General features: G+C 41.9%; 1 protein-coding gene across 14 annotated transcripts in view; it reads right to left on the reverse strand.

The window, feature by feature from the left end:
• Positions 1-12,813, reverse strand: part of Bcas3 (BCAS3 microtubule associated cell migration factor) — a 479,995-nt gene that overhangs the window by 293,188 nt on the left and 173,994 nt on the right. For all 14 annotated transcript variants that reach the window (XM_087910149.1, XM_087910146.1, XM_087910147.1 and 11 more), the window contains exon 16: positions 5,783-5,933. In XM_087910149.1, the coding sequence (XP_087766275.1) occupies positions 5,783-5,933 (151 nt within the window). The remainder of the gene's footprint in view (positions 1-5,782; positions 5,934-12,813) is intronic.

A 12,813-nucleotide genomic window follows, 5' to 3' on the forward strand; every position in this document is an offset into this window, starting at 1 on the left:
TGAGTCCTAGGCAATCTTCATAATTCTGCAACAGAATTCTAACACTTTGTGGGTATGTTATGCCTTTACACAGAATACCAACAACATGAGACAAATGGAAGATGCGCTACCTAACAACTAGATATATTACCAGGTGTATCTGAACAGCCACGGCATTTACATGTCTGAAACGACTGAGTTCTGTGTCGACTTTCTAAATCATCCAAGGGAAGCACTCCTTGTTAAATAACTACATTCTAAAAGCACTAGGAAATGTGTGGGTAACACAGCATTTTAGGAATGAGCGTATATGGAAAAAGAAAACTCTGCTGGTTTGTTACATTGGAAAACCAATTTCCCAGTACATAAAGCAAAATGGAATAGAAAGATTAAATGGCTAACGGTAGTGTTGGACTGGTTGCAGTTTTAAAAATGCTTCAATAGAATAAATAAATGTGGTCTGTGTAGGATAATGGCATAAAATCTAAGGGCTGAAACTGGATCTGGCGCTTACTTTCGAAGAGCCTGTGACAAACGGAGAGAACGTATTTTCAGGCTTTTCTGTTCATTGGGGGAGCTGGGACTGAGGGCCTTCAACATCATAAACCTCTCCTCTTAACTGGTCATCCATAACCAACCTGCCTAGACTAGCTTTGAACTTGAGATCCTCCATACAGAATTAAGATTAAAAGCGTACACCACCAAACCGAGCCAGAAAATATAATACTCTTACAAACCAAATATTATTCCTGACAAGGCAAAATATACATTTTAATGAATTTTTTAAAATTTTGAGACAAAAATTTAAAAATCACATTCAGAAAACTAAAACAAATCCTTAGCTGGATTGCAATGAAAGAAAAGAAAAATGACAATTGCAATGGCTGAGTACAGTCGATAAACATGTCAGAGAGTGGGATTAAGAGCAGTTATGATGATCAGGCAGTGGTGGCACATGTCTTTAATCCCAGGACTACAGAGGCAGAGGCAGGCGGATCTCTGTGAGTACCAGGCCATCTTGTTCTACGGAGCAAGTTCCAGCACAGCCAGGTCTGTAACACAGAGAAACCCTGTCTAAACAAACAAACAGGTAAGGTAGCGGTGGAGGCTGGAGAGATGGCTCCGCGGGTAAGAGAGCATGCCACGACTAGGTCGGTACCCAGCACCGGTCTAGAGCACCTTTCCCTAGCACCCACAACCCACACAAACGCACACGTATCCAAACGCAGATACAAATAATGATTTGTAGGTTTGTTTGCTTTCTCATGTAGGCAGGGTTTCTCTGTGTGACCCTGGCTGTCCTGGAGCTCTCTCTGTAGACCAAGCTGGCCTCGAGCTAGATCCACCTGCCACTGCCTTCCCTTGAGTGTTGCAATGAAAGGCATGAGCCACTACTACCCAGCTTCACATAATTTTTGTTAAGGAGTAGTTGTGAAGATGATGGAAATTTGTAAGCTCAGAACTCATTACTGAATCACAGTTTCCAAAACTCAGGCCAGCCTGGAACAATTAACAAGAAACTATCAAATTAAATAAACAACATTTTTAAAATAGAAAAAAAGAAGAAAAAAACAATTGAACAAACTTGCAATACAGAAATGGTCAGATATAAACTACAATCAAATGTTTATCAGTCACTATGCCAGGCATCACTACCAGGAAATTAAAGGACAACCTGTATTACCCCAGAGCTCTACACTGAAGCAGAAAACTCTATACAGAAAACAAATATTTGTACTTATTGAAAACAATAAATAAAAGTCTTCTTTTGACTGTTCCCTCTAGGGTAAAGAAGGAAGACAAAGGAGGAAGGGGTCATGAAATTTATTCTGAAACAATTAGAAAAGTGTCATGTCTTGACGCGTGAAAGAATGGCAATGACAAAGTTAGCATTTTAACATTTGGGAGGCTTGGGTATGGAAGAATTGAAGAATTGTCACCAGACTCCACTACTTTGCTGATATTCAAACTATGTCAAAATTATTAGAACCAAAAAGAAACGAATTATTTTGTCACAACACCTGGAAACAGCACATTCTTAAAGGACTTTAAAACCATAAAATAGAGGGGTTGGGGAGGGTGTGTGGGGGAGTAGGAGGGAAAAAAATACTATTACAAACTATTAAAATGAATAAAAATACTGGTTAATAGTCAAAAAAACATAAAATATATAGGGGCTGGAAAGATGGTTCAGAGATTAAGCGTACAGGGTGCTCTTCCAGGGGATCTGAGTTCAATTCCCAGCAATGATATGGTGGCTCGCAGCCATCTATAATGAGATCTGGTGCCTTCTTATGGTGTGCAGGCACACATGCAGACAGAACACTATATACATAATAAATAAATAAATTTAAAAAAAACATAAAACATATGAAGGGACCTGAAAATTGATGAAGTACTGGATGTCTAAATTACAATCCCCTCCCTCATGTGTTTGCACGAGCTGCTTTGAAAGGATTATAAGGTGTGTCATTGTTGGAGCAGGTTTTTCACTGGAGGTGGACTTAGAGGCTCTTTCCTTGCGTATCAGGATGTAAAGCTCTTAGCTACTTCTCCAGCACCATGTTGGCCTGTAATGTGGGATGCCCTTCGATATGCTGTGAATATGTTTAATTACCCTTGGTTAATAAAGCAACTGCTTTGGCCTATGGCAGGGCAGAATACAGCTAGGCAGGAAATCCAAACAGACACAGGGTGAAAGAAGGCAGAGGTAGGGAGATACCAGCAGCTGACGGAGAAGCAAGAGTGAGGTCACAAGCCTCGTAGTAAAATACAGAATAATAGAAATGGGTTAACTTGAATTGTAAGAGCTAGTTAATAATAAGCCTGAGCTTATTAAAAACAGGTTGTAATTAATATTAGCCTCTGAATGGTTATTCAGAGACTAGCAGGTGGGAGATAAACCTTTAGCTACAGGCCTGTTTGTGGCCACCCTCCTGACCATGACTGATCAAGAACAAACTCTCAAATCAAACTGTAAACAAACCCTAATTAAATGCTATCTTTTATAAGAGTTGCCTTAGTCACGGTTTTCACTTCACAGCAATAGAAGAGTGACTGTGACATTTACTAATGTGAGTTTCAAGGCACATAAAATTTCAAATTCCCAATGCATTCATCAATAAATATTAAATCACATCTAAGAGGGTGCTCAGGGACAGAGCCGTAGCTGAGTGACAGTGTGCTTGCTTGCATGGAGCCCTGTGTCTGCTCTAGCGGCAGTGGTAACAAAACAATCACAATGCGGGACATAGCACTTATACTCTATAAATCAAAGAATTTTAAGTAACTTTTTTATTTATTTTCCTTTGTTTGTTTTTTTGAGACAGGGTCTCTCAGTCCTGGCTGTCCTTGAACTCACTATGGACATCAGGTTGACGAGGAAATCACAGGGATCCTCTGCTTAAAGGCATGCACTACCACATCCAGCTCTTTAAGTTTTTATTTCATTTTATATGTGTGGGTGTTTTGCCCACACGTGTGTTACACGTGAGGGAAGTGCCCATGGAGGTCAGAAGAGGTTTCTGGGCACTCCAGGACTGGAGTTACAAATGGCTTACAAATCTGGGAATGTGGGTACTAGAAACTGATCACATGTCCTCTGGAAAAGCAGCCGGTTCTTAACGAGCCCCTCAAATTTTTAAAAAGACAAGGAAACAGAAAATTTATCAAAAGTCCACAGAGATCTCCAGATGTGAACACCTTACACACTTGTCACTGTATTAACAGACAATGGGAAAGCACAAAAGTTTCATTAGTGAGCTTTCAAATACAGAGAAAAGGAAATATACATTCCAATTAGAAGCATAAATGAGTATAATAAATCCTAACATCCTATCCTTGTGTATCTAACACATCTACACCAATCTCAAAGTTGTTTTAAGAAGTTTATAAGAGCTGGGTGGTGGTGGTGCACACTTTAATCCAAGCACTCAGGGAGGCAGAGGCTGGAGGATCTCTGTGCCAGCCTGGTCTGTAGAGTGAGTTCCAGGACAGCCAGGGCTACACAGAGAACCCTTTCTCAGAAAACAAAACAAAAGAAGTCTATGAGGAATGCCAAGTCTCTGTCCTGGGCACAGTGCGCCCTGTGCTCAAATCGAGAAGCAGGCAGCCCAGAAACAAGCCCCTCTCACAGCTGTCCTCACGCCCGGGAACACCTGTGCCACCTTCTCATATGCCCCGCGCTCTGAACGGACATCTGAATCAGAGCGACATTTTAAACTTGCTTTCACTTAGATTCAGGAAAGATACAAATTTTCAGTATTTTATAGAATTATACAGTATTGGAGTGAATGACATGCAATTACATCCAGGCAAACTTAAAAGAGTTCAAAAAACAAACAAACTTTAAAATTTTGCTTCAAGATTAAGAACCATTTTGAATTCAGAAAATACAAAGTGTACTTACAAAGGGGAAAAACTCAACTAGCAATAAAACAATAAAGCAAGGACACACAGCATTAAAAATTCATGGTCTTTTGGTCAACATGTTTTAAACAAAAAAAGAAAGAAAGAAAGAAAGAAAGAAAGAAAGAAAGAAAGAAAGAAAGAAAGAAAGAAAGAAAGGATACCACTTAAAATTGCGCCTCTACTGAATACTGTATTAAATGACAGACACGTCACAGAATGGCACAATAAACTGTGATTTGGGAAGTAGGTTTTCAGGATTTTTTTTTTTATTTTTGCTTTTGTTTTTAGTCCCTTTAATATATTCAAACCTCAGCCTACTTCTGTCAGTAGGCCAACCTTACACATGTCACCATGTCACCTAGGGTGAGGTCAGCAGGCCAACTTCACACATGTCCCCCTAGTATGTGACAGCTAAAATCATCAGAACTTCGTAGAGCCCTGAGTCTAACGGAAGTCACTTCTCTGCATACTTTTATATTAGTGCAGTGGCAACACCATGGCCAGATAATTTAATCTATTTTTTTCCATGGGGGGGACCCTCAGGACTATTTGAGACAAAGGTAAGGCTTTCTCCAGACTATTTTAATGTGGAATTTTAATATACAGTTTGTTCCATTTCTAATTCAATTAAATCCTGGGAATATACATCGAGGAAAACAAATAACTTGGCTAGAGAAATGACTACAGAAGTACAAATTTAATAGTCCAAAATGGATGGTCATTATCATCATATAATTGAGTATCTAATGATGTCAGACACGTAGTAGTTCATTTTCAGGCGCAAAATCCATTAGTTCATATTCCGAACAAGTAGAGAACTTTTTAACGTCTAAGATGAGCACTGAAGAGAATTCAAGAACGTTATGAAATCTCTAAAATGTTAGGAATCAATCTTGGTAAAAAGTCCAAGTCATAGTTCATTATTCAGACAGTAACAGTAGATTAGTAATGTAAACATGATGGTGTAATGCATCCACACAAATAAGTGGGTAAATTCCATACACTTACTTAAATGCAATCTCATTTAGAAAACTTTTGCTAATATTTGCATTTGTCAAAATGTAGGCATTGTGTTATGTTAAAATGCCAATCATGTTGGCAAGAGCCAAGAAAATCCAACTGTACAATCAGACAACGCCACGAGGCAGGAAGTGTGAGCGAGTGGAGAAGTCTGGTTTTCATTAGTCAGTCCTAGTTTTCACAACTTGTCACTGCTTTGCTTCTTACTATGGATGCGTGTGCATGACTGGGTGTAAGCATGATTGTGTGCAAACTTGACTGCCACTGAGTCTCATGTGGGCTGGAAATGAAGGACATAATCAAAAACACACAATGAAGAAAGCACGTCCCGTTTTTATCCACTCCACACTCTAAGAGGGCTGTGGAAGCTTACCCAGTACGTTTGGTGATGGTCCCCAACGTCATTGGCTGTTTGATTTGTGCTAGAGGGGTCACTACCATCAGGCTGGGGAAGGGAGATAGTCGGGGGTTGCCAGGATTATTGTTGGTGAAGTTATTGTAAGAGTCTTGGCTGTTCAGCTTCCCTACGAGAGAAAAGAAAACCAAAATATCACTGATGGAAACATCCCTCTCTATGAAAAGATTTTCATTTAAGAAATCATGGGCGGGGGAATGACTCAGTGTGGAAAGGGACTTGCTCCAGAGCCCAACTACCTGAGTAGTCACCAAAACCCACAAGGTGAAACAAACCAATTTCCTATAACCTGTCATCTGAACTCCACACATATGCAAATAAGTGAGTTGAATTTGAAAGAAAATCAATGCAAGTATAATTAATTAAAGTCCAAAGCACTGGAAGAAACCAACATTATCAGGTCATAGAAACGACAATAGCACATGGACATTTTGGTTTTCAATTTGTATGTGTGCATGTGCACACAGGTATGTGCACAGATGTATACGCATAAATGTCAATGCCAGACATCTTCCTCATTGCTCTTCGTTTAAATCTAAGATGGGGTCTGGGATTGAACCCACCCTATTGAATCAACTACGACAGGCCAGGGAGCTTGAGGGCTCTTCTCAGCTCCAGCAAGGGGGTGCTGGATGCAGCTTTTCACATAAGTGCTAGAGATACCAACTCAGGTTTTCACACTTGCATATCAGCAATTGATGGGATCTCACAGCACCCAGAAGCCTAACATAGTGTGGTTATCTACATAAGAAATCTTATGTTTCTAAAATAGTGTGACTTTCTACAAAACAAAACAAAAATCACTATTTCACCTGTACTCTAAGAACTTCTCAAAGAGTTGCTTGGCCTTTTGATTGCTACTGAATCAACTCTTTTGATCAACATAAAAAGTGTGGCTAGTTCTCCCTACCTAGGGAATCCACATCTACAGATTCGATGAATTGTAAAATAAAACAATCGTGTCGGAGAACTGCAGAAAGCTCTGAACCCCAAATCTGATCACTGCGAGGACATGTCAGTGGAGTGGGACACACACTGTGACAGGCTCCTACAGTTCTAGGGTTTCTCTCAGGAACCATTAGGCATGGCCTTGTGTGTTGTGCAGTTAGACCAAGAGGCCTACGATGCCTCTATCAATCCTCAGACTTGCTATGTATTCTCCTCTAAAGCCTATCAGGAAGATGGTGACTTCCAAAGCAGGGTGTGGCTGAGAAATGCTGCTCCTCAAGGACAAAGGTCTACCTGTTTAAGTCACTGTTTGGAATGAGCAAATTAAGCTATAGTACGGAGGATAAGAAACACCGGCACTTCTAACTCCCCACCCCATACTAACAAATTTTCTCATTAATTTCTTTAAAGTCAGTAGAAGCTATTCACCCCTGTAGCTGAAATACAACAGGCAGCAGTTAGAATACACACAAAATTAATCGGACAATTTTATACATACAAAACAGAGACCCTTTTAGAAAAAATGAATGCAATAGAATTAAAAAAAAACTTTTAATTCTTGAGTTGCTCATAGTGACATAGAGTCTCAAGGTCAATATGGAGATGACTATGCTTGTATTGAAATGAGACTCCAACATTAATTTGTCACAATCCAGGATCTGTGCTGTGTATGTCATACATTTGTCAGCTCGTGAGCAAAGATCTGATGAGTGTGTCAGCTTAAGATAACATGCTGTGGGGGCAGGAGCCCTCTGTACCACAAAGCTGACGGGACACAGAATGATTCAATGCTCACTGCCTAGAACTGAAGATAAGTACATGTGGGAACAATTATTTGGAAATAGAGCACAGGGGAGGTAACCTAGTTAGATAAAGAGTAGGGGAGCAGAGACACTCAAGGCCTGGAGGACAGCACAAAGGAAAGGTGTGCACAGGGATGCCATTGCAGGAGCAGAAGTCTCTAAACACCACTCACGGGGTGTGACAGAGGGGGCTGACAAACTTATTTCCCCTTTAAGATCTCCTATCACCAACCTTCCTTCCTTCCTCCTTTCCCTTCACCTCCCTCATTACAGATATGGGATTCCCCTCTGTATGCTGTGAATACCATTGGTTAATAAAGAAGCTGTTTGGGGACTGTGACAGGGTAGAGCAGAGCTAGGCGGAGAAAACTAAACTGAATCCTGGGAGAAATAAGGCGGAGTCAGAGAGAAGCCCTGCAGTCCCGCCAGACATAGACTCTGGAATTTTACCTGGTAAGCCACAGCCTCCTGGCGATATACAGATTAATAGAAATGGGTTAAATAAAGTCACAAGAGTTAACTAATAAGAAGCTAGAGTTAATGGACCAAGCAGTGATTTAATAAATACAGTTTCTGTGTGATTATTTCGGGGCTGCGCAGCCAGAAACAAACAAGCCGCCTCCTTACAACACCTTACATAACCAAACCCGGAGCTGACCTTTAACTCAAGGATCCTGCTTCAGTCTCTCTAGCACTGCAGTCACAAGTGTGTTCTACGCTACCAGGCCTAGGCAGAACAGCACACACCAAATCCAGATGCCGAGCTCATGGAACACTACTGATAAAAGATAACTGAGCTGTGACTGTGCCTTCGTGGTAGAGCACTTACCTAGCACAGCAAATAAACAGAAACAAACAGTGAACAAAAAGCATAAGGTGATTCGCTGAGATGTTCCCACTGCAGCGCTTCAGCTGGCCAGGACTTTTCCCTAGGACACAGGACGGCCACAGCACAGCGTGCAAGGAACTGGAGCCTGCAGAGCCTGCTCCTGCATTCTCAAGCACTAACCGATTGTTTGTGGTGTCCTCTCCTCTCTTCTGTGTTTAAGCTGCATTCTCTGTCTGTGACACAGTGTACAGGAGTGTGCAAAGTAGGTTATGTAGACTTTACGTCTGTGTTTGTGTTAACAGGGCAGGCAGGGTGGTTGTGTCTGTGTTACACAGTACTAGATCTGGCAAGAAGTTTATAGACATAGCCCCCTTTTAGTGTTCTCTCTCTCTCTCTCTCTCTCTCTCTCTCTCTCTCTGTAGAGGGCAGTCCTAGAGATCACATACATGTCCACTAGGCTCCATCATAGAGCTATACCCGAGCCAAGCATAGCTGAAATGAAAGAATAAACATGTTCGACAATGGCTGTTTTATATTGTTTCATATAATATTCTGTTTTATATAATAAGCAGATTGCCTAAATTAGAAATCAGCACATTAACTAGAAATCCTATTTATAATAGCTGTTAAAAAAAAAATAACTCAGGGCTGGGGAGAGAGATCAACTGATAGAGTGGTTGTCTAGCAGGACACAAATCCCTAAGTTTGATCCCAGCACCTCAGCTCAGCAGGAGATTGTTTGCTAGGGTATACAATAAGCTGGGTTTAATTCCTAACACAGAAAACAGAAAAGTAAAAAAATAAATTTGGAATGGAAATAAAAAGGCATCTGATGCTTATGGTTTTAAAAAGTCAGTGTCATAAGAATGCCCTGCTTCCCAAATTGAGGTGGATGCCACCCCTATCAAATGCCCATTGCCTTCTCAGAGCTGGGAATGAGAATTCAAATCCAAGAATTAGATCTCAAAAGTTAATGAATACCCCAGAGTTCCTTAAGCAAAAACAACCAAGTAGAAAGCAATGCACAAGCAAGGGTGTGGAGAAGACGAGGTCTTGCACAGCTCTGGGTATCAGCAGGGCCACAAGGCGGCTCACAACAACCTGCAACTCCAGTCAGATGACCTGACGCCTTCTCCTGGCATCCATGGGCACCAGGCACACACGTGGTACACAGACTTATACGCCTAGAATAATTAAAAAAAGGAAAACTCTGCTTGTCCCTCCCATGGATAAATTTTGTGTTTTCAGGGACTAGGGAGGTAGTTCTGTGCGGAAAGTGCTTGCCTTCGAAGCATGAATCCCACAGTTCAATCCCAGAAACCATGAAAAAAAAAATGGTGAGTGTAATGGCAGGGGCTTACAATCTATCTCAACATGGGGGAAGCAGAGACAATAAGATTCCTACAGCACAATAATTATTGTGAGTTCCAGGCCAATGAGAGACACGGTCTCAAAGGAGGTCTACTGTGTTCCTTCGGATAACCTATGCCCCATAATAAGTATATAGCTTCAAATGAGTAAAAGGAACAAATATGCTAACAAATGAATGCTGAGGATGAGGTGAGTCAGGGACTCGGGGGTCTTCATCAGGAAAGCCCACTGCACCATGGAGAAGCCCATAAAGAAGCCCACACAGGAAATGGCACGGGTAACAGGTATGGAAATGAGATTAAATGACTGTGGCTGCAGGGACCACACAACCAGGGGAGCCAGTGTGTCTCGGCGTCCCTTCTTCTTTAGAGTCTGACGGGGTGCTCAGTCCTGAGAGCAAGTCCAAAAGTCTTTCAGGGCATTCATAACACTGCATGGAGAGAGGAGGAAGATGAACAAATGATGGGAAAAACATGTTACAGGTGCCATCTGAGAAACCGTGCAGAAACAGAGAGAACGAACCAGTGTGATGGGTAGGAAGAAAGATGAATCACACAAAGTTTACACATACAGGAGTTTGCTGCTAACAGAAAGCAAAAGATAAAAAGAAAGATGCATGAATGATGATATTGGGTTAGCAAAACAAGGGACAGCACAGACAAGAAATTTCAGTAGCAGACACAGTGATCTACAGTTCAAAAAGCACGTGCCAAAAATAACTAAATCTATTTTCAAGAAGCAGCGGGTGGATTCCCACAGCAGTAGGGGAAAATATTTTGGAGGGATCTCCAAACAGTTCAGAAAAATATTTCCAATATGGTAGTAGTGCAAGGCAAAATTTCAGAAGCTGAAAGTATGAGGCAGGAAGGAGCTTAAAGCCAACATGGGCCATGTAATGAGACCTCAAAAGGGGAAAGGATAAAGAAGCAAGTGATAGAGGCCATGGATTTCCACCATGCTCAGACTCATGCTGATCTGGACAAGGAGCCTCAACTTAGTATCTTTAGGAACATAGATCTGGATGCTTCTCTGTAGTTCAGCAAGGCTAGTTTCCTGCACAGCAGGGTCTCACTGTGGCACAGCAAGGCTGAACACGAAGGTGCTCTATGTGTACTCTCTGTGGACTTGGATCTACCTTCACCTTTCAACTCTTAGGAACAGTCTAGAAAATGGAAACAGAGAAATAGAAGATGGCTCCTGTGTCAATGGGTCAAGCAACACAGCTCCTTTCTGCCTTTGACTATCACTGGAGTAGAGTGGACAGGACAGACACCGGCTAACTGCAGCTTTAGTGGGGCCTTCTGGAGCCTTGAGACCTATAGGACGATTCACACACGACTGTGCTTTTGAATTTCAGCTGAGAGAAGACCCGCAAGCGACAAATGCCATGAGAATAAATGTTCTCACAGTATTCCTGGCCCCATCAGAATGAGGAAGTCCCAAGATCTCATGAGAAAATGAGCTCTTCTAAGACTCTCACCCCAGTTTTTCGGGCTTAGTCTATATAGATAAACATGCATAAGCCTGCAGGCTTTTGGGTCTTTGTCCAAATCCACCAGAGCTTTGATCCCTTAGAGGGTAACCCGTCTCCATCTAGATGAGCTTCTCATGGGGGGGGGAGAATTCCAAATTGCAGAAAGATGGTTTCTCAATAAATTAAAGCAGAAGTTCTATTTCAGAACAGAATATCATTTTAAAATACGAATTATAAAAATATTCTATTCATGTAGAAAGTTCTGGTTCTTTGGTTTGGTCTCGTTTCAGTTATGTTTACTGTCACTAATTTTACCGTTACTGTGTGAACTGAAACAGAAGAGCTGGCTTCAGGGGTAGCCCTTGGACTTTCTGTGCTTATCAGAAACAAATTTCCATCTGACAAGGGAATAACCTCCCATGGTCCTTCACGGCTCCTGCCACCTGCACACAATGAGCAGGACACGGTGCTCTATGCGAGCTAGGCACCATCCATTCTTCAAAACGCACCCTGAATTATCATTGTCCCAAATATCATTTCCCCAAACATTTTATACTACAAAAACTCGGAGGCAAACAGATTAAGTTGAAGATGAAAATGGACAGAGGAAAAACCGTGGGCTTTGTGACCGCTCTGGAGGAGCGGCTTCCAGGTCAGGTTTGCAGAGAGTCATATTCCCAAACCAGTCATCATTAACGGCCTCACTTCCACAGGAAAGAAAAAAAAAGTCAAGAGTCTGAAAACTCCGGACAAAAGAAATCCCCACAGACAAAGTAAAAACAAATTAAAAGACCCATTATAAAACACAGATGCTACAAGGAAAATAAACTTTCCAAGATTTACTGGGCTTTGACAAAGCAGGACATTTGTGGAAAAGCCATCAGCAGCTCCCAGGTAATGTGGAGGAAGCCGGGCTCCTTTCTGGTTTATCTTTACCCTCTGTGCAGAAGCTGCCAGGACTGGATTCCTGGCTTCTGGATGCAGGGATGTGAGAACATGTGAACCTGGCCAACTGCCAAGCACAAGACATTTCTAAGGGAGGCAGGACCCTGAAACTGCAGAGCACGTCACATTTTGCCGAGGCTAGAGCTACTACCAACACACTGTACATGGGCTTCTTCAGGGCACGTGAGAAGAAATGAATGAACGAACAAACGAACGAATGAATGAACATCCCCCCTCCCACGATTCTCTCTACTGCTCTATCACACTGTGAAGGAAGGAAAAGAAAACCACAAAAATAACATTCAGTAGTGACAACTCAGAAATTACCTTCAAGGGAGCTTCAGAGTGGGAGACAGAAAATGTGCTGCTACTGATTCACACAGAGCTCTCAACCTTCCTACGCTGGGACCCAAGTGATGTGCACCCTCACCACAAGATTCTGGTACTGTGAGGAATCATACAGTAAATACCTGATATGAAGGATGCCCGGTGTGCAACCACTGGGAAGCACCGGCTACAGGGGTTATGAGTGGGAGTCAGGGCAGGATTCCTTAAGAAGGAAAACTGGGAGAGAGAAACCAGACAACAGGACAAGGGGGTGTCTGGAGCAGATGCTGGG

This window comes from Myodes glareolus, chromosome 9, assembly GCF_982192425.1.
Source record: "Myodes glareolus chromosome 9, mMyoGla1.1, whole genome shotgun sequence".
Taxonomy (NCBI): Eukaryota; Metazoa; Chordata; class Mammalia; order Rodentia; family Cricetidae; genus Myodes; species Myodes glareolus.